The sequence below is a fragment of the Carlito syrichta genome, unplaced genomic scaffold, assembly GCF_000164805.1.
Source record: "Carlito syrichta isolate Samal-C Ts95f unplaced genomic scaffold, Tarsius_syrichta-2.0.1 Scaffold288619, whole genome shotgun sequence".
NCBI lineage: Eukaryota > Metazoa > Chordata > Mammalia > Primates > Tarsiidae > Carlito > Carlito syrichta.
Window position 1 is genome coordinate 289,269 of NW_007232715.1, and position 23,094 is coordinate 312,362.

Genomic DNA, 23,094 nt, shown 5'->3' on the forward strand with positions numbered 1-23,094 from the left:
ATGAGGTCTCGCCGCCCAGGCGGGTCTCGAACCCGCGGGCTCAGGCCATCCACTCCCCTCAGCCTCCCAAAGACGCGGGATCACAGGCTGAGCCACCGAGCCTGGCAGACTTCATTTCTACAAGTACCAAATAATTTCAATAAAATAATATGGTTCAGGACATGCTGGTTACAACGCTTTGAATAGGTAAGGAAAAGGCAACAGAAAATTTGGACATGTCCACATAAGAATGCCCAAGATGACATAATGAAAATATCACTTACAGATAAGAGAGACTATTGAGCTATAATTGGGAAGAGGGTTTCTATAATCCCATTAGCTTTAAGAAAATATCCCAAATTAATAGTTGTCATGAAAAAAATATATCTTCATTGATATTGACAACTAATACTTCATCAATCTCATATATAGTATAAACCAAGCACGTTTAGAAAACGCCTCTGTGATATTGGCCTGCAAAGTGCCATCTAAGTAAACAGTGTGCTTGCTCTGTGAACATGCCTTTGAGACACCTCTGTGACCCATCCCTAGTAACTATGTGCTGATTCTGCCCTGGGTTGATCATTTATTTCTTCAGTGTAGGTTGTAGGTTCCTAATGCTTTTAAATAACGATGTAACCTAACATTTCCATTTTAGGCCACTTTCCAGAAATCTGCCTATCATATTAAAGTCAAGTCACATCAGAATGCTGTGTAGTCTATGGAGTGGATTCAAGACTAGGGGAAGTCCAGAAGGAGGGCTGTTGGTGGCTTTCACATTACCTTGTCTGAGCCCCAGATTTTCTTAAGCGCAACACAGGTGCTATAAAAATGCTTGCCACACTATCTGAAAAAGCTTAAATGAGATGCTGTCTGGGAACCATCTAAGCATGGCACCCGGTAGTTAAGACAGAGACTTCTACAAGTGGCAGTTGCTGCTGTTGTCTTATTATGATAACAAAATACCACCATAGCTTTAAAAGACATAAAAATGCTCTTGATTCCAAGTTCCATGGAACTTTTCCACGAAGTAGTTAGAACCAGGAATCTGAGGAGAGAAATTAATGAGACGTATAAGCCCACAGAAAAACTATACAAACAGGTTTCTGGCTTTTAGGTCTGCCAGAACAACAGCAAGAAAAACAAACCTTTAATGATGTTTCCTGTCATATTAATTGTGCTCGCAAAGATGAGCTAAGATCAAAAGAGTGCTCCCAACTAGAGGTGCTGAACAAATTCCAGTAATGAAAATAGTAACATTTCCAAAGGGCTAGGAACTTCGCTTCCCGACAGGCACCGAGAAGCCACAGGGTAGCCCTGAGTTTTTCCACAGCACTGTGATAGCTGATGGCTGAGCTTCTGCTGCCAGCCTGCTCTTTTTATTTGCTCTTTTGCATCCCAGGGTCCTCCTGGGGTGACATCCAACTGATAAAGTGATTTAAAAAAAAGGCCTTCTGGGAAAATGGCATTCCCTGCCATGGCGAACTTCACAGATTTGTTCACTTACAAGCCCCAGAGATTGCCGGGAGGTTTTTTGTCACCCTTTCCAGGTTTCAGTAGCTGTAAACAAAACCTGGCAAACCATCTCCCAACATGGAAGCAACATCACCAACACCAGCCACCTCAAGTAGGTAAGTGCTCCATAATGTCCACCTCGAAGCAGTTAGTAGTTCAGGATGTTCTCTCTGCTCACTCTGGTCCACACTCCTCTGTAAATGGATGAGCACTGTGTTCTGAAGACAGGAGAGCAGTCCATGTGAGGAGTCTGCCCGACTGCTGGGGATTCTGCCTGTCCCTGTGCTGACTACCCCTGCAGAAGCAACAGAGACCCAGACCCAGGCCTCCTGTCTCCCAGTGAAATTATTCCTGTGCGTCTGAAGAAATGACACAGAATTGTAACAGCAAACAGAGCTTCCTCATTTCACTTCCTTTCCTTTATCTTTGAGTTGGTAGTGTGAGGTTGAGCCAACTTCAGAATAAGTCATCTGAAGTAAAGGGAGTAAGTCACCCCTGCCCTCTAGAATCCATTCGCTATAAATTCCCTCATTGTAAACTCATGGAAAGCAGGAAATATACAAAGTCTGACTGCTCTTGCTGACTGAAAAAAGAAAAAGAAAAAGAAACTGTAGGCGGCTTGTCCTCTTTGACTTTACAAGGAGACGGCAAGAAGAGTTGGTAGCATGCATTTCCTTCTGGCAAATTCTAGTTTTAGAATTTGGCTTATCTGGTTAAGGGTCTTGGATAATGACATTCCTTCTGCTTTGCTGAGATCAGCTGGTATAATTCTTCTTCAGCACTGACTCATGTCAAGGCAGGAAGCCAAGCACGGCGGTGTGGGATGCCCACTTTCACGAGTGTCATGCATCCCAACTCCGGGTAGCTTATACTCTTCTGTGTTTGGAACTGGTTTGTACTTGCAATATACTACGTTAAAATAACAGCTTTTCCTCGTGTTTTGTCATCAGTCTCCCAGTTCTTCCGAACTTCTATCAAAGAGCGACGCTCTCCATGCACACAATCTGTCCACGCATGCCCGCGATCCTGTGCTGACTGCCATTCTAGGGTCGATACTATCTCCCTCCTTGGAACAAGATCCAAGGAGCGTCACAATGAGACCCAAAGCTTTGCTCAGCCGTCTGCAATGGGCCACTCTACACACAACACCTGGGTCCATGCTGGCCTCTCTGCCCTTCCCCATGCTGCCCTCCTGTTTTGTTTCATTTCAATCGGCCTGGAGTTGCTTTCTCCTGACTCACACTTCCTTTTCGGTTAGGCAAAGGCTCATTTCAAGTGAAATCCAATTAGAATCTAATTTAAAGGAAAGCTCCTGGCTAAACCTGGTCTTTCAGGTCCAGCAGCACTGAATGCTCTCTCTGGTGTTTTTATTGCTCTCGGTTTATACATCTAGTGTGGCACGTATCCCATTGTCTTAATAGACATGCCTGCTTATTTGACTCTATTGTAAATTATTTTTTAAAAGCAGTCATAGTTCATTCATATTTTATTCGCACTAAGCATATACACCCACTGACTATTAAAAAAATTACTATGTTTGCTCAGGCTCATAATTTTTTAAATACATGCGTAAATGCATGTGAAAAGTTTAAGAGAGTAAGTGCACAAAATTTCCACATAGTGTGATCCATAAATGCCTAGAGATGGGGACTCTATCCCATGTTCTATCCCAGTTTAGTTGGGCTATCTTTCACATGTCACTTCACCTCCTGTGGTCTTTCCTAATGGAAAGACTTTTTAGCATCTCTTTTTTGTCTATTCCACTCTCATTTTTTAAATTTCTTGGTGAGTGCAAGTATGTTACAACAATGAAAAGATTTCAAAACTAGAATATGATGTTTAATGAAATAGGGCACGAAGCAATAGCAGAAACAACCAACCAAATGCTCTTTTATGATAAGCCTCAAGTCATAAATTTGGGAATATGTGCTATGTGAACAGGAATGAAGGTTTCAAGGTGATTTACTGCCAGATAAAGCAGAATGGGACCTGGAGATTGCCTTCTAGGTCAGAAGGATTTCCTTCCTTCCTTTCTTTTTTTCTTTTTCTTTCTTTCTTTCTTTCTTGAGACAGGGTCTCGCTCTGCTGTCCAGGCTAGAGTGCAGTGGCTCAGTCATAACCCACTTCAACTTTGAGCTCCTGGGCTTAAGAGATCCTCCCTTCTCAGACTCCCAAGAAGTTGAGACCACAGGCACATGCCACCACACCTGATTAATTATTTCTTTTCTTCTTTTTTTTGTAGAGGTGGAGTCTCCCTATATTGCCCAGGTTGGACTTTCCTGGGTCTTGATCCCATTATTTGAAAACCGAGAGAGTAGGATCTACTTAAAGGAGATTTATTACTCTAATATTCTTATTGAAAATAGAAAATCACCTATCTCTACCTATCTCTGTGTGTGTGTGTGTTAGCTGAATTTAGAACACCTGCTTTTACATCTCAGAAATAGAGTTTATAGATGAAGCATGACCCCGTTTCTTACTGGATCATTTGTATCAAGACTCTAGTGTACATTTTAAGCAAATACAAATTATCTTACCTAAGCGCATCAGCATGTTGACATACTGAATCACATGAGGTGTCAGATACCTAAGAGCTGCTTCAGGGAGGAAGCGTTACATTAATGTCCCTTTACATCAGGGGTCCCCAACCCCTGGGCCATGGACGGGTATTGGTTGTGGCCCATTAGGAACTGGGCCACACGGCAGGAGGTGAGTAGTGAGCAGGTGAGCCAAGTGTCATCTGCATTTACAGCCACTCCCCATTGCTCTCATTTGGCCTTAGCAGTCCCCCACCCCGTCAGATCAGCAGAGGCATTAGGTTGTCATAGGAGCACGAACCCTCTTGTGAACTGCACTTGTGGGGATCTAGGTTGCATGGTCCTTGCGAGACACTCACGCCTGATGATCTGAGGCGGTGACGCAGGCACTGGGGAGCAGCTGCAAACACAGATTAATGTTAGCAGTGAGGCTGGACTGCCCAGAGACCATCATAAGTCAATTGCTTGCTGACTCTTATCGAAACCCTCTAGTGAGTAGCAAGTGAGTTGATGTCCCCAATTGTACGCTGCATCTGGTGGCAGGTTTTCAGTCGGAACTCAATGCTTATTTTAGTCCATGAGTGGCGCGCCCAATATTGTATTTATCACTTCTGTTCATGCCTCTTTTTTTTTTTTTTTGAGTTGGAGTCTCACTCTGTCACCCAGACTGGAGTGCAGTGGCACGCTCCTGGCCACCACAGCCTCGACCTGCTGGGCTCCAGCGATCCTTCTGCTTCAGCCTCCCAGGTAGCCAAAACTACAGGCACGTGCTACCATGCCTGGCTAGTTTTTTATTTATGAGGTTTCACCAAGTTGCCCAGGCGGGTCACGAACCCGCGGGCTCAGGCAATCCATTCATCTCAGCCTCCCAAAGGGCTGGGATGACAGGCTGAGCCACCAAGACCGGCCCACGCCTCTTTTTTTAATGTAATATGCTATTTCATTACATATTACAATGCAATAATAATAGCAATAAAGTGCACAGTAACTGTTATGTGCTTGAATCTTCTTGAAACCACCCCCTACCGCCATACCCCGGTCCATGGAAAAACTGTTTTCCGTGAAACCAGTACCTGATGCCAACAAGGGTGGGGACTGCTGTTCTACAGGGAAGCAGTTATATTAGTCCTAATGGAAAGACTTTTTAGCATCTCTTTTTTGTCTATTCCACTCTCATTTTTTAAATTTCTTGGTGAGTGCAAGTATGTTACAACAATGAAAAGATTTCAAAACTAGAATATGATGTTTAATGAAATAGGGCACGAAGCAATAGCAGAAACAACCAACCAAATGCTCTTTTATGATAAGCCTCAAGTCATAAATTTGGGAATATGTGCTATGTGAACAGGAATGAAGGTTTCAAGGTGATTTACTGCCAGATAAAGCAGAATGGGACCTGGAGATTGCCTTCTAGGTCAGAAGGATTTCCACCCAATTTTGATTAAAATTCCTGTTTTTGCTTAGATTGTTATAAAGGATACACCAAGGAACAAGCATTTATAAAATGTGCCTTAATGTAGTACTCTTTGTTTCAGGATCTAATACACATTCAAGAGACTAGTCATATAACAAATAGCTACTATAAGAGCAAATAAAAACCCATATTTTTACGGGGAACCAGATTTTTGGTTTCTTAAGTTACTTATTTTGTTTAGTTTCAGCCTCTGATCACATCATAAATGTGACTCAGTTCTGGGTCCTCTTCTCATTCTGTTTTCTTGGAACAGATCATCGTATCCTTTCCTATCTGCAGTGACCATCCATATGCTGACTGATTCTTGACGCACATTTCTGTCCCCAAGTTTTCCTCTGAGCTCCAGATTCCTATTTTCAAGACTCTTCTTGACATTCCACTTGAATGCTGTAAAGGTATGTCTAGCCCAAGTTGCCTGAAACTGAATTTATGATCTTTGTTCTCGCACTTGGACTCTCGCCAGCATTCTAATCTCAGCAAATTGCACAATCATTCCTTCATTGAACTGTGCCAGAAGCCTAGCCACGACTCTTGACCACCTCCTCTCCCTCCCCACTTACATGCAATCTATCACCCGGTCTTGTCAGTCTTGCTCCAAAATATTCCTTAAATGTATCTGTGCCGCTCCATCTCCACTGACGCACCTGTAGCCCAAGCCACCATCGTCCCTTGCCTGGACTTCTGCAGCAGCATGCGAAATGGCTTCTGCCACCCACCTGGCTGGTCCCGGGTCTCACTCCCACTCACTAGCCACAGTGATCTTTCCAAAATGCAAATCTGATTACAGGATAGATGCCATCCACACGTTTCTTACATTCTCTCATAGAAGCATATTCCTTTCCACTGGCTCTGAACTCAGTGGTAGCTACGTATTCATCAGGAGGATGATGGTTATTAAACTGCTTTCAGAGAAACTGTTGGATTCTCTATGATTCCCAGCACGGTGCTGGATACATGGCCAACTCACAGTCCATACGTGTCAAAAAAGTAAGCAATGGGTCTTCCATTTACATATGGCATTTACAGCTGGCATGTTTTATTTTTCAGTATGCATGAAGCCATCTGAAGAAAAAATAAAACAATTATTTTCTCACTTGCTGATTTAAGAACATTTTGAGACAGAGAGGCAAGATTTTACATTTTTGCAGAGAAGCAGAGTGAGTCTCTAAAAGGAGGGATAACGTTGCCAGCTTTAAGCCAGGGCCAGAGCATGGTGGTTTGGATTCTGAGTTTTGTTCTCTTTCCATCACAATACACTCCTGCATGGATAACGCGTTCCATCAGCTACAGAGTCCTCAACCCTGAAGAGCAGGGAGAGAATATGTAAACACCATGTAGGAAATGTAATGCACAGCGAATTTTAAAACGAATCCTCCATGCCAATCATAAAAAGCTGGTTTCTAATCCCCAGCAGCGAGCAGAGGTTTTCTGAGGCAGCATAAAGCAATGTAAAGCATACACTGCTGCAAGTTGGAAGACCCAGTCCAGTCTTTGTTCTGCCACAAAACAGTGTGTGACCTTGAGCGAGTCAGGGGCTATCTGGGAACCTCCGCTTCATTTGCAAAATGAAGATACCAGCCCCTTATCTGCCTTCCTTGCAGTGTTATTGTGAGGATTAAATTGAATGATGCTCATAAAAGTGTCTTAATTCTCTCCTCTGGGCTCCCACCGTTCTTTATATGGAGCTCTTTTAGGAAATATCTTTTACTTTGTGTGGCACTGTGAAAAGATCACCGGACTAGAAATCTTGCCTTTACATCCTGGCTCTAATATTTGCTACTTGTGTAGTTTCTTGGGCGGCATTTCTCAGTCTTTCTGAACTGAGTGAGGAATGCTCATCTGTAAAAGAGAGATCATCCCAATCACCTTATCTGAAGACCGAATGGGCTAATGCCGCGAAAGTGGTAAAGTCTTCTCTACACGAGAGTTAGGAAACGCCCTGTATTTTGCTTATTGGCATTTCCAGAGAACACAACGATTTGCACACAGCACTAGCTAGGAGGAACTGAGTGCTCTGGTCTACCAGGCAAAGAGCAAGTGTTTTCAGTGCCTTTCTTCAACTTTATTTAACCGCCATCACATCCTTTCACATCAGATATAATTACAGTTCCACATGAGGAAACAAATTCGCCAGTAACTGGCCCCAAACCACACGGCTGGTAAAATTTTAAGTGAGGATTTGAATCCAGGTGGTTCAAGTCCACAGCTACAGCCCTTCACCCTTTGTCTATACCATGTGACACTTCATAAATAATTTTAGATTCCTGATTGAGAGATGTCAGGCTCTATTCACATATGAGAAACCTACTATTATGGGTTTTTTGTTTGTTTCTTTGTCTGTTTTGTTTTGAGTTGGAGTCTCACTCCGTCGCCCAGGCTGGAGAGCAGTGGCATGCTCACGGCCACCCCAGAGTCGACCTGCTGAACTCTGGCGATCCTTCCAATTCAGCCTTCCAAGTAGCCTTAACTACAAGTTCATGCTACCACACCCAGCTAATTTTTTATTTATTGTAGAGACAAGGTCTCGCCAAGTTGCCTGGGCTGGTCTTGAACCCGTGGGTTCAGGCAATCCACTCGCCTCGGCCTCCGAAAGTGCTGGGATGACAGGCTGAGCCACTGAGCCTGGCCTACTATTATGTTTTAATAATGGTAAATAAATGATGCAGATCAACTTAGTCATTCGAGTAAGAAAACTATTGGAAAGAAACATGTAAAGGAAATGGATATCATCATTCTGTAAATATCGAGAACACCTGGTTGTCTTCCAGGTTAGTCCATTAAGGAAGTAGGTGGCCAGGGCCTGAGAGCACCTGACTTGGACTCAGGCCTGCACTGCATCCTTGTTCTACCACTTACTCACTTGTATACCAGAGGCATAAACCTCTTCAAGTCTGATCTGAATAGTATTTCAAGGTGAGGATTAAAAAGATAATGTGTGTAAGATGCTTAGCCTGCTATCTGGCACAGGCAGTGCCCCAGAATGCTTGCTATCACTGCTGATGTTCTAACTCTGGGGCCTTGGGCTGGTCCTGAGCTTTCAGTCTCTGAATATTTCAGTGGTAGAAAGTTAAGACTGTGATCTCAGAGATCACTTTTGGTTCTTATGATTTTTACCTACTAGAAAGGGGTAGCTGGATTTCTGAGAAGCAATTACTTCACTGTGAGTTCTAGCTTTCAGGTTACGGAATTAATGCTGCTCCCTAACTTATGAAATAAAAGCACCCCAAGGGGCCAGGTAAAGAATGTTAAATATGGCACTTGTGTGATTGACACCATTAGCCAGTAGGACAGAATTATACAGATTGATGATAATCTGAACCAGAATAATATGTCTGAAAAAGTTATAGCTAATCTGAGGCATACCCACTACCTTTTAGAAAGCTATTGTGTTGTCACCAAATAAAACTACATCAGCAATCAAACATCACAGCTAACTGCTCAGACATACACAGCATATTCCCTGAGACAGAAACACAAAATGAATGAAGAATTTTAATCTCAACCTTTTCTTGCAATTAAAAAAGTGTTTTCATTGAACTGCAGTCAGCTTATTTACCTTTCTCAGAAACACAATTTACTTAATTGGTTAAGGGGAAAAAATCTATCAAGAATATCACATCTATCTCTCTGCCACCTTTCCATGTTAGTTCCAATCAATAAATGTCTATGTGAAACATGGTATGGGATACTTGGGCATGGAATTATGATAAGACCTGGTTCCAATCAACAGGGAGGGAAATACACATGTGGTCAGCCAAACATCAAACTGGACAAAAGGTGGTAAAGGCGATAATGGTAATGTAATAAAAATGGAGTGGGAGGATAAAGGAGAAGCTGATGAATTCTGACTTGGAGAACTTTGGAGGGTTTCACATAGTAGTTGACATTTCAGTTAGGATTCAACACATATTTAGTAAGTGTCTACTGGGGTTAAATATTGCTCTGGGTGCTAAGAATAGCCCAATAAATAGTGAAGACAAAAACAGCCCTGAACACACGAAACTTGTATTATGATTAGGAGAAAGGGGATTAAGGAAACAAGAATAATAAGTAGAAGGTAATAAAAACTATGGAGCAAAATAAGGATGAAAAAAGGCATAGGAAGTGCAAAGGCTCAGGAATGCTCTCTGTGAGAAGGCAACATTGTAGCAAAGATGTTCTTGAATGCACTTGTGTTATTGAAGGGAAGTTAGGGAATGATCCACATGGATCCTGGAGGGGAAGAACTTTCTAGACAGACTGAACAGTGAGTGCAAAGATCTTGGGAAGGTGGAGTATTGCTTTAGGGAAAACAAGGAAGACAGGGAGACTGAAGAAGAGCGAGCAAATAGAACCGTAGGAATGGTAAGAGATGAGGCTGGATGGAGAGGTAACAAGAGGCTTGAGCCAGAGCAGGAAGGCTTTCTTCTAATTCTCTAAATGAGACAGGCAGTCATGGGAGGGTTTGGAAGCAGAGGAATGACCCAATCTAACTTATGTTTTACCAGGTTTACTCCAGTGCTAGGCTGAGAATACCCATGGGAGATCATTGGGGTAGTTGACATGAGACTTGGATATACTTAAAAGAGAAGTAAAGAAGTGGTAGGTTTCAGTATATGCTTTATTTTAATTGTTTTTACATTTTATTTATTATTATGAAAATTTCCTTAAGGGTGCAAACAATTCTCTTATAAAAATTTGAGGAGAAAATGACATGCTTGAAAAACACACTTGGATAAATAAGTCAGAGATGAAAGCTTGTAAAATTTCCCTTCTGATTTTCCAGGGAGTTAGAAGCAAGGTCAACTAAAATTGAGGGAAAGAGGGAAGGTGTTGGAGACTTGAGAAGAGAAGAAAAGGTATGAAATATGATCAGAAGCATGTGTGAGAGAGGCTGACTGATAAACGTAATATAATTTCCAGCAAGCAGCATGAATGGATAGCATGAGATGAGTAGCCATGAATTTAAAGTGAGAAGAATCGGGTCAGCTGTGCCTTTTCTTTTAGCTTTGCTCAGTTTACAAGAGTACAAGTAAACAGTAGGTAGAAAGTTGCATTCGCTTGAGTTGGTTTTTGCTAAGCAAGCAGTAAGAAATGAGAGTGGCAAGCAAAACATTGACGCATGTCAGCAAGTGTTTACAATAACTGGCTGTGGGATTTTAGCTACTGAATGATTCAAGGAAAATGGGAATGATGAGGGAGAGTAAAAACTCCATAAAGTCAATGGATTGTAAATCCCTGTGGAATTAAAAGTTTATTGCCATCAGAGTCTACACAGAAGACAGGAAGATAAGCGTCTAATGGGTAAGGCAAGGATATGATTTTTTGAACTGAGCTAATAGAAGGGTTGTGGTGATTGGTACTGCCAAGATCCACAGTATGACCATGAGCGGGAGTAGCCAACGGGGTATGGAGGACTGATGTTTGTGCTTGAAATGTAAGGGAAATTTCAATAGAAGAGAAAGGAGCAAAATCGGATTATAAGCACGCAAGTGAAATTATGAAAATAAAATGGTTCACTCAGACACAGCAACTCCAACTTCCTCCCCTTTCCCCTTTTAGTCTTTTCTTTAGTCTCTCTTCCTCAGTGTCTCTGAGCTCACACTATTTTGAGCCCTCTATTTTGCCTGTGTGCAGTGACTGCTCTGAACACTTTCCCTGAATTTCCTCCCTTAGTTCTCACAGAAATCCTAAAAAGGTAGAGTTTATGTTCCTTTTATCCATTCTAGCAGAGGGGTGTAATTCCTGTGTTATACATGATTACACACAAGCCACATCTGATCAATAATTAGGACCATTTTCAAATCCAGTTATTTGGACTTAAATGGTAAATTTTCAACCATTGCAAGTTAGGAAAACCAAACCACAATTCTACTTACTGTGGCTAGACTTCCATTGAAAGAAGTTTGGAAGCTATAGGTGCATGTCTTTGTACAGAAATTTTACTCTATTTAAATGTAAGAACTAGTTACATTTGGGAGCAGTAGAGTGAGTGATCCAAGCTGTATTTCAAAGCGATAACAACAGACAGTGAGGAGGTAGGACTTGAAGGTGAGAAACTACTTCCAGAAATCAGGTAAATGATGATAGAAGTAACAGAATAAAAGGGGCATGACTGAGCTGTGGCCGAGGTTGACTTGACAGGATGTGAGGAAGAACGGGAGTGTTGGGAAGCAAAGGGGAGTAAAACATGGCTTGGGTTTTTTGCTCGGCCAACTGGATGAAAGGCCGTAACAAACTAAGAAAGGAGAAGAAGGGGATGTTTAAGGAGGAGACAGTGAGTATGGTTGGGGCAGGCTAAATTTAAAGTGCTTCCAGGAAATCCACATAAAAACGTGATGAGGATGGGGCAAGAGTTATCACCTGTAGTTTTCACAGCTCTACACACTGAGATCCAAGAAACTTAGGAGACATCAAGTCACAAAGTGAAATAGTTGCCGAGATAAGACCCAAACGAATGCCTGCTTCTTCTTAGTAATGAATGATCTAAATGCGCAGAAAGCTTTATGTGTATGTCTCTTTCCTTCCTTTCATTTTAAAGTAAGATCAAATTGTTTGAGAACATAGGCACTTTAACTGTTGCTGCTAAATCATTTTGAGAGCACGCAGGTGAGGATTTGTATTGTACCACCTAATCATCAAACTGTACCATTTTGAACAAGACACCATTCTGGCAAGGTCAGTTTTGAGGGTCCACTTTGAATCCTGAGAGGTTCTTGAAGATTACCATGAGTTTAAAGTCCTCACACATTTGAGAGACTAGAAGCCTAGCATGTGTGCACCTGCTTTTCCCCACATGGGACTTTTCCAATATCTACCTTAGACTTATAATCGAACTTCAATTCTTAAGATAGTGGAACATTTTAAGGGAAAACTGCTGTATGCAAAACAAAACAAAACAGTAGATTGTAATCTTGAAACAGACACAGACACTCAATAATAATATTCACATAACAGCTTCTCCAAATACTAAACACTTGTATATGCAACCTAATTTCATCCTAACAAAAATCTTGCGGTAAGTATTATTATTTCCTCCTCACTAAAGTGTAAAGTAAGATTCAGGGAAGTCATGTGTTTTTTCTGAGCTCACACAATGTCCATGGCTGAACTGGGATTACAAATTAGCCACAGGGGTTCTTTACTATCCTGTTCTGTCAATGTACAGACTAATTCTGTGCTTTGTGTATCACTTTGAAAACAAATAAAATAAGAAATCTATAGGATATACTCCCATTCTTGCCTTTTTGTTCAAGGAAGCTCCATATATATTACTTAATTTGACTATGTAGAGTATCCTGCTTTTAAAAACTGCACATCTCCATTTAGCAGGAAACAGAAGGCACAGAGTAGAGATCTCACAGCATCTCTTAAGTTCCAGTTCAGCATCCCTCACTGTTGTTATCCTGCAGTGACAGTGAGTTAGGCCAAGTTTCACTAGTAGCCTCACCTACCTGTTGTCACCTTCTCTGGAGAAAAAGACTGCAAAGGTTTGAATGTTCCCCTTTGCTTCTGCAGGTGGGCGCCAGCTGAGACGGACAAACCGACTGGAAACCAGGACAGGAACCACATCCCTGGGAGCCGAAGGGAGGACACTGGAGCTTGGGATAGCTAAGGAGGAAGGAGAGGAGGACGTCAGAATTGTGGGAGCCACAGATGGGAACTGGGCAGGAAGGCGGAGCAGACATATTGGCAGGCATGGCCATATTACAGTCACATTGATTCCAAAGGAAGGGAAAAAAAAAGAGAGCAAGACACAGTGAATAGAATCAAAGGTATATTCACATTTCTTAGGCTTTAAAAAGGGTCGCTAATAATAACATGTATGATTCTACTGCATATTTGTCAGTGTCTACGACTCATGGGATCCATGATAATTTTTTTTAAACGTCCATTTAGGCAAGACACAGGAAGATAAATTGGGTAATATGAGATTTTAACAAGTGCAAAAGTACTAGAAAGACCTTCCTTCAGAACTGTGGATAATATGATTCAATACTGTAAAGAGATTACATTTCTAGTGGTTTTAAGTGATAGTAGAAAATGTCGGGCCACCCCCTCAGGTCTCCTCCCACTGTGGGAGCTTTTCTGTCCTCTCAATAAATCCTGCTTTAAAAAAAAAGAAAAGAAAATGTCTTGGACAAGAGGAAAATTATTTTAAGCAATTAATAACATATTTTCCTGCATCCTTTCTGGAATAAATCAGGAGTTGGATAAGTAAGGATATAGATGAATGAATAAACAAATAAATAAATGCATGTATCCATACTTTAAGTTAAGAATGATATTATAATTCAGAATATAAACATAAGATTGTTAAGTGTAAAGATACGTTTAGAGTAACTTTTATTTTTGTTTGGAGTCTCATTCTGTCGCCAAGGCTGGAGTGCAGTGGCACAATCACGGCTCACTGCAACCTTGACCTTCTGGGCTCAGGGGATCCACTGCCCTCAGCCTCCCAGGTTCCTGGAACTACAGGTGCATGCCACCATGCCTGGCTAATTTTTTGAATTTTTTTGTAGAAAGGGGATCTTGCTCTGTTTCCCAGACTAGTCTCAAACTCCCAGGCTCCAGCAATCTTCCCACCTCAGCCTCCTCAATTACTGGGATTATAGGCATGAGGCACCTTGCTAGGCTTGAGTTGACCATTCTGTCAAAGAGAACCTACAAGTATTTTCAAGAGTTCCAAGAAGAGGTAAGAAAGGGCCATAATCTCGCAGGAATTTACAGGTGTTTTTTTTTTTTTGGAGGGGAGGATATTACTTGAAAAAATATGATCATACAGTTTTAATAGACAGAGGGTTTCCTGATTTCTGACCAAAAATGCACTATGATCACCTTCATCTCATGTTTAAGAAAAATATATAACTAAGCTGATTTTTTAAAATATTGAACACATGTTAAAATATGTTTCATAATGGAAAAGACACAGCCCAAGTAGGTGAACATAAATTAACATGGAGTTTAGTGAAACTCCAATTTGGAAGTCAAACCACTGGAGACCCCAACATTTCATAACGGAACCATGGACTCATACGTGTTGATAAATGCCTCAGGTTACCAAGCAGCGCAAAACCTGATTCCTGGCAGAATCTGTTCCAACTGCTTTTGATGCAATTTGAAGTAGCGTATTTATATATATTTTTAAGACCACAAAAAATTAAGAGCAGAAATGAAAAGTTAGCACAAGCTAATAAAAAGTAGAAGCGATTTTCAGGGACTACCTTGTAGTAAAGGACATGACAGAAAAATACAACTGCACCATGCTTGCAGAGTCTACTGTATTTATAGCAGAATTTGACAACTGTTATCTGTAGGAGTAACTGAATTACCCATAGTTAGGAAACTGGCTTTTCAATCATCCGATGCATTTATAATAAGTAATCGAAATTTATATTAAATATGCGTGTGTGTTGCGGTGTGTTTGTGTCTGCGTGTATGTGTGTGTGCTCGTGTGTGTGTGTGGATTCCCAATTCATTTTTATTGGATGCCTGTTTTCTTTGTGTTTGTTAAAGCTTCCAAGTCTAGGCACATGGGTTTCATCTAGACAGTCGATTTCTAGCTCTCAACCACAGGTGCTCATTTCCCTACATTTAATCTTCAAACTGTTTCTCTGTAGACCAGTTTCTCTAGGCTTACCAGTTAGTCTTTATTCTTACATTCACTTCGTACAGGGACTGGCTCAGTTCATATGACTGCCATGAGCTTAACTTCTGTTAGCTGAAAAAATCCATTTATGTGTGTGGGAGAGGACGCTTCATTTCCTAATGGTTCCAGAAATAGTGTCAATTTACAATACATAGCACTTTACTCGGAGAAAGAGAGGTTTTAAAGAATGACAGTAAGTGTTCTGAGTTACTTCTGACTCCATAGATTCTTTGACTACTTCCTGGTAGATAAAATGCGCCCTGCTTTCCTGATCAGCACAGTCTTTGAAACAGATGGAAGACGGGCAGCGGGTGAGTCCATCTTGCCCAGCAGAGTGGTGAGGGGAGGGGAGGAGACTGACGCCTGGACACGGAGCATCGCTCTCAAAAATGTGGCTGATATTAAGCTTCTGGACAAAAACCTTTACTTCCACACACCCTAGGCGTCAACCTCTCCTCTCCTTCCCCTCGGACTGATGTTCCTCCCAAACTGGGTCCATGCTGTCCTCTCCACTGTAAGCCCAGAAACTCGAAGAATGATTCCTGCCCCTCCCTCACTCCGCATGCTGGAATTCCACCTCCCAAGTGGTTTGTAAATCTACCTTCCCTAGCGTATCTTCCCCGTCACGCTTATAACCACACAGTGCTAGCATCACCACAGGTGACTTCCACTACTCTGCCGCCCTTAAACTCATCTTCCTCCAACACAGGCTCTGTGCAGCATCCAGAATTAGCTTCTAGCAATGCAGATCTGGCTCTATCCTTCGGCAGCTCATCTTCCTTATCTTCTGTTGGCCCAGGGCGAGCTCTAAACTTAATTAGCTTGCTGGCCTGGCTCCTAAGACCCTGTGTCTTAATTTGTCGCTCCACCCGCCCCCAACAGGGTGTGAGAAAAAGATGTATGTGTAGATAAGCTGCTTGGGAGGTGAACCCAGGAAGACCAGCGGGGGAGTCAGGAAGTGAGGTAGGAAGGAGAAGGAACCTGATCAAGGATGAGTGATCCAGGTGGTTGTCGTTGTGGGATACTGAAGGCCGCGCCCATTCAGGACTCTAGAAGTCAGGGCAGAATGCGCCTGAGTTATCTGTCCCTGAGGGTACCCACTTCTTCCTTGTTATTTGTTAAGAGTGATTTCAGGGCCACTATCCTTCCTGACCAATCGCCTAGTAAGTTCCTGTGGATAGAAAAGCACAAATGTGAGTCCGCGGGTTCGAGACCCACCTGGGCAGCGAGACCTCATCTCTACAATAAATTAAAAAATCAGCCGGGCGTGGTAGTGCCTGCCTGGAATTCCGGCTACTTGGAAGGCTGAGGCGGAAGGATCGCCAGAGCCCAGCAGGTGGAGGCTGCAGTGGCCGGGAACAGCCACTGCCCTCCAGTCTGGGAGAAAGAGTGAGACTCCAACTCAAAAAAAAAAAAAAAAAGAAAAGAAAAGCACAAATGCCTTTGGGCACAGGCTTGCAGGTGTTCACAGTAAATGGTGTTGGGAAGCTCTACTCAGCAAATAGCCACATTCACCGGCCACCTGCCCATCCTCGCTTCAAGTGCAGAGAAGAGAACAACGACCATCAGAGGTGGCCATTTTTCTTCCAGGCGATCACGTGCAGGCTTCTTGGCTTTTGATGCTCTACAGTGTGTTCTCTTAGTATTGAACCCCTGCAGTTCTCTGGGGCCAGAAGCAAATCCTACACTTTAACAAGCCCATCGCCTCTGTCTGATCCACTCTTACTTTCCCTCTTGGTTTAGTTAGGTGCCGTTTCCTCTGGAAAAACCAACCAAGTGTCTATGGAAGCTATATGATACACAATATCATATGTAAAAAGAATATCTAAAATCAATAAAATAATGAATAACCATGCTTAAAACTATGGATCAATTAGATGCATAATAAAATAAATGCACATTAAAACAAAGCCTAAAAAGAATTCTGCCAGAGCGGCAAGACTTCAAAGAAGGTTAGTCCCTCACATTAGTCAGGGTGTGTCACTCCAAGACATTGTCAGTTGAAGGCTGCTTGACTGCTATCTTTTTAGAAGTCAGTTTAGCAAACTACCTTAAAATAAAAAATATATAACATTTGGCCAAACAGTCTCATTTCCATAAGTGTATTACTTAAAAAAATAACAAATGCCCCCTTTATTCATATATTAATCTGAAATTAGAGCTAGCACATTTACTCAAAATGTAGTACCTATCCACCTTATCAGTTTAAAGATAGTGGGATCTTTACTCGACTTTTTAGAAAAATGTATTTTTAAAAATATATAATTAATGATGATTCAGAGAAACCTTTTTGAGAATTTTCAAGAAGTTAGAAAAATAAGTAAAATTAAAAGAACAAGAGGGAAGTTTTCATATCCTAAATCCCCAAGAATATCTCCCTCAGACATGTCATCATTATTAAAAATTCATTGTTTTCTCCACCCAGCCAGGGACTGCCCCCCAAAACAAAGCCAATGGAAATTTGCAATCAGGGAGAGGTCTTTCTCTCTCTTCCCTTTGGCCTTGGGGAGTGTATTCTTACAGAGCTGGTCTAGACTCATATTGCAAAGATAAACCTCAGAATAGAATTAATCACAGACCCTTTACCTCAGTTTAAACAGGCGTTATATGAAAAGGAAAAGACACGTATTAAACAAATGAATGGCCTCTTATTTCAAACAGGGGAATTAATTTTGTTCTGACTAATCCTCCGTGCTTTCTCGACAGTAACTTGCCTTCAAATTAGGTCTCAATAAAGAACCAATCAGGACTTCTTTTCTTTGCTCTTGGAGACCTAATCTCCAGCCTGGCCCTAATCTCTCTGGCCCATTACTGTTGCCATAGTTACACCTTCTTTATCTGTTGTCAAGGAGAAGAGGAGTGTGGTGAATTTGCCACATTAGAACAGCATAGTCTTTTATGTTTTAAGAACACCTTTTCAAAAAAATTTTTATCATAGCAAAATCCAACAAAAGGAGGTGATTTTCTGAAGATAATGCAAATCCAAATAACAGATAGTTTTGAAACCAGAAACTAATAATAACAATTTTACTATGTTAAGTGCGATAGATTTGGTAACAATTATACTATTGGGTTAATTTTTCTGTAAAGTCACAACTTTTCTAGATATCAAAGACTTTTTCCATTCACATATTTACAATATAATATATACAGACATTCATTTCTCTCCAAGCTTATTTAATAGTATACTATCTCCATTCCCTATGAGGTGTATGAAAGATATGATATTTAATAAAAACAAAACTATTAACTTTACTTTAAACTGCAAACAAGTCAGTAGACTTATTTTCCTATTTCATCTCCATGTAGCTAACTAGAATACCACAGATATGGCCATCAACTAGTTGCTTTATTAGCTTCACCTTATTAGTTTGAAGATTTAATAAAAATAGCATATAAATAGATATCAATAACAACAAAAAAAATAGGAACATTTACTTTTTCTAAGGGCAAACATCTATTATTTTTTCCTTTCGGATTTTTTTTTCTTGTTGTTGTTCCCTTGACACCAAATGCTAGCTTTTATTGTCAAAATGAAGAAGTGGATAAACTAAGTTATACTTTAAAGTTTTTTTATAGTTCATAATTTCACAAACTTATCAAAAAGAAGCTTGACTGCTGTGTGTATAATTGAAAATTACAATAAATGACTTTCTTTCTAAAACTTTAAAAAATTCAGAGAATCATGGCTTTTGCAGTAGCATATTAAGAATTTTAGTAAAACTAAGAAATGTGCATATTTTAAAAATAGTTATTTAAAATTGTTTTTATTTTAAATTAGTATGAAATGAAAGTTAATATGCTCTATAGCTCATTAAATCTTAATATCTTAATATGTATTTGATTGATAGATAACAGTGTATGTCTTTATCTTGTACAACATGATGTTTTAAAACATGTACATCGTATAATAATTAAATCTAGCTAATTAAAAATGCATTACCTCGTGTATAAGATAATTTATTGGGTTAGTATCTAAAAATGAATAGCCAATATTTATTAAATGACTATAAAGTTCCTTCTGTTATTCTTGAGGCTAAGAATTATTTCTTTCTGAGTCATGGATTTTTCCTTCAGAGAACAGGGAATTAATTTGAAGATACAAAGTACACACATGTAAGAAAACTGAAAAGTTAGAGACAGTCACTTACTTACAAATGAATTCAGTTCCATGTTTTCTGGTAGTTTAGACATCAGAACATTCTTCTTCACTAAACCATTTCTATTCTGTTCCCAGATACCTATTTAATATATACTATCGCTAAACTAGCATAACAATAGTGCTGTGGAATTGGTTCATGCATTGCATGATCTTCCTTTGACAACATGCATTTAGGCATCCAATCATTAATCCATTCGAGATCCATTGAAGACTCACTGAGTGCAGGGCACTGTGTGAAGGGTTGCTCAGTCCATTTCCAAACCCAGAGAGGAAGGTCAGCTCGGTCATTTTCCCTGCCTGGCTTGGCTTCACCCTCAAGGACCCATCTCCTCCCCCCGCCAACATTAATCCTCTCACACCAGCCCAACTTTCTCAGTCGTCTTGAGGAGGAAGCCTGAAGGATCTAAGCCTGGAAGATCTATTGGGGGTCTGGAGGAGTGGGTACCTAGGTATGAGGAGTTTGAGAAGGTTTGGGTTGTGGACCCGGCAGCCAGCCACCTCTCAATTCTCCATGCTGGACTTGCTCAATGAACATCTACTGTGACCTCATGCTTCAGCTAGGGCTGCTTTCCTGTGTTGCAAAACTGAATTGGAATGCCTCATGCCAACTGCTTTGGAGCCCTGACCAGGGGCTTCCTTCCGGCTTCAGTTTAGGGTCACCTCGCTGATCTCCAGCCTAGCTTGTGACCCTCTAGCTGGGCTTTCACAGGACCAGAAGGAGATGCACGCTCCTGTCAGGGCACTTCCCTGTACTGTAAGGGTTCAGCTGTTTTTTTGTAAACCAACACCATACATCAAATAGCTCTGTCAAGTGAGGCTGTATGCTGAAAAGCATTTCCTATGGCCACACAGAGAGATAAGTTCAGAAAACAATTCTGGAAAGTATTTTCATATCAGCAGAGATAGCTACAGCTTTCAGAGTTTGAGGTCATTTCAGACAAAATGAGGAGAAAAACGCTATTTAGTAAAGGGGTCAACAAACACGTGTGTGACTAAAAGTTTTTATGCTCAAATTGCACATCATAGTTATAATATGATTTTAATTATTTCCAAGATGCTGATTTAGGAAAGTTCCTTATACAGAGTTTCTTCAAGATGCAACAAGGACCAAAGGTAGCTTAGCAAAATGGTGAGGGCATCATTTGTATAAATAGATGGATTTGACAAGAAAACTACAGTTACTGTGGGCCTTGGACTACTACTCTGAAACTACTAGAGTGTGAACCTGGACTCCTACTCTGAAATTCTATGGCTGTGTTACCTAGAAAGTTACTCAACTTCTCTGAGTCTTACTTTCCACATTTAAAAATTGTTCCCACATTTTTGAATATACAAGGTCATGAAGCAATGGTGAAGAATAGATTTTAAGGGCTGCCCACGGTATCTAGCATGTGATTTGTTCTCAATAAATGATGGTTATTATTTGTCTATCGTTAGATTCAGAGAGTAGAAGCGTGTTTTGGCTGACCCAATTTCACGATGCCTGGCTGGAGGAATCCGAACAGAAAGGCATTGGAAAGCATTCCAGCTAAATCTGATAGGTCAAGTGAGTTGGGGACAAGGGTGTTTTCCCTATATAGGGAGAGTGCCTGGACACCTCACTATCCTATTCACCTTTTCAAGTGTTTCTTTTCAAGAAAAATCTACCATTCATTTTCTTTCTTCTTAAAATGTTATCATCCCACATTTCTGCTCCTACAAGAGTTTACTTCATTTCGGGCCTCTTTTCATTCTTTGTATTTTCTTACTAATCACTGTAGCCTTTCCATCTGTCACCGTTCCAGGGCTTTGCGAGGACATCTTTAATCATCTCTCTCGTCAATGTCTCATCCTGGCATCTTCCCCCAACTACAGTTAAGCTACGCTTCTAGTCAATCCCAGCTTGCTTTGTTTCCATGCTTTCCCTTGAGTTTATGTCATTGAATTCCCAGGCATTGTTTATCCCTTCTCCATGCCCTGGGACCCCAAACGTGCCATTTCAATCATTCCCTTGTCACCAGAGCTTCCTCTAGGGATAAAGACTGACAAGCTGTGACAGCTCCCCTCCCATGCTCAAATGCATTCATCATCCTTGTCCTCATCCCAGCCATATGGTGCTTTGTCCCGGGCTGCCATACAATTCTGTTCTTCGTCCGTGAAGAACATCTAACGAACACGTGCGTCGCTGATATGGATCAGTATGGCAGGCTTTAAGACTCAGTGCGTTTTCATGCGGTATCTTTGGTGATAAGGTACTACTAAAGAAGAATAGCTGAAAATCCGTGTTGTTAAGAAGAAAAGGGATTGAATTAGAGCTAGGGAGTATAATTGTGTGTGTGTGTGTGTGTGTGTGTGTGTGTGTGTGTGTGTGTGTGTGTGTGAAACAACTAGATATTTCCAGTAAAAAACTCAAGTAAAGTTAAGTTTAAGATAATACAACCTAAAAAAAAGAAGCAAAGGTTTCAAGTATTTGCTTTTGCAGGTGTTTTTAACAACTGGTTTTCCTGTTTTAGAATACCAAGTGACCAAGTAATTAAATAGCAAGACTCAGTGAGTTCCTCTCACAGCAAAGTTTAGAGCCTACTCATAGGATTTAAAATGAATTTTAAAATAATTTATATAAAGTTATGGTATAAGGGGAGATGTAGAAAAGCTCATTCCTAGTATGGGATACTTGCAACTTTCAAAAATTTTCCTGAGAATCAGAGTCTCAGAATGAGTGTTCACTCATCACTATGTTCCAAATGAACAGGCTAGTAATGAATGTGTGAGGAGGTGACACAGGTCAAGAATACACTGGCCATGGAGGGCAGGGACGTTGGTAAAGCCACTGTGTGCAGTGCATGTGGTTCTAACCTCTGGCTACTCATAACTGAATCTGATGACCACCATGTCAAATGAAAGGGAAACTAAAAGAGAATAAAAGAGGGTATAAAACTAAGATACATTATCACTTGATCCAAGTTTACACAAGTGAAACACATCACTCACTGCTATGAAGTCACTGCAAAACCACAGGGAAAACAGAATGGACATGAAACATGTTTCCTGAGGTCTCTACTTCTGTTTGAGGTTGTTCTTCCAAGCCTGTGTAAACTTGAGAGGGAGACAGAAAGAGACAGACCCTGACCACCACATCTATTATAGCTTCCTTTCTGGGAAGAAAGATGGCGAGCATGTTGTACTTGCAGCTACAGCTGAGTGGTCCTTCATGAAAGCTCATTTTTTTGCTTTTTTGACATAATGCAGTGAAGCAGATAATAGTGACATGATAAAGCATAAAGGGGGCTTATTGGCCTTAACCTAGTACTCATACTTCAAACCCATGAAGTGGAGAGAGAGGCAAGATGGTGATGGAACAGGTCAGAGTGTGAGGGCCTCCACAAAAGAAGCTTCCATAAAGACTCCCTGCATGAGTGGGTATGTGCCAGCGGGTGAGTGAAAGTTCGTCTGAGGGGAGACGAGGATTCACACACCCGGGGGGGTCTCCTCCGGAGGTGACTGCAACCTATCAGAGCCCTGAGATTGGAGCCCCCGGTGTGCAGGATCATCTGCCATTCTCAGGGCTCTCTTGAGAGGAGGCAGCCGAGAACAGCCACTCCTCGCCACATGGCACCTGATCTATGTCATCACCTGTGGCAGCAGACTGGGCGTGAGCAGCGGGAACCGTGGAGAAGGCAAGGCATGGAAATCTGGAATGGAGCCTTGCAGTCAGTGAGGAGATGCTGACTGGTACCATCTTCTCTGTCCCAGGACCGGGCGGAGACCTGCATTTCCCTGCCCAGCTCTGTCTAACCTCCAAGCTGGGACCCCGCGGCTA

The 23,094-nt window shown here is 41.3% G+C and overlaps 1 protein-coding gene across 1 annotated transcript in view; it reads right to left on the reverse strand.

Moving 5' to 3' along the window:
- Positions 1–23,094, reverse strand: part of DCC (DCC netrin 1 receptor) — a gene marked incomplete at its 3' end in the record, with an annotated part of 403,497 nt that overhangs the window by 285,759 nt on the left and 94,644 nt on the right. The window contains exon 3 of the mRNA XM_021710347.1: positions 12,939–13,095. Within this exon, the coding sequence (XP_021566022.1) occupies positions 12,939–13,095 (157 nt within the window). The remainder of the gene's footprint in view (positions 1–12,938; positions 13,096–23,094) is intronic.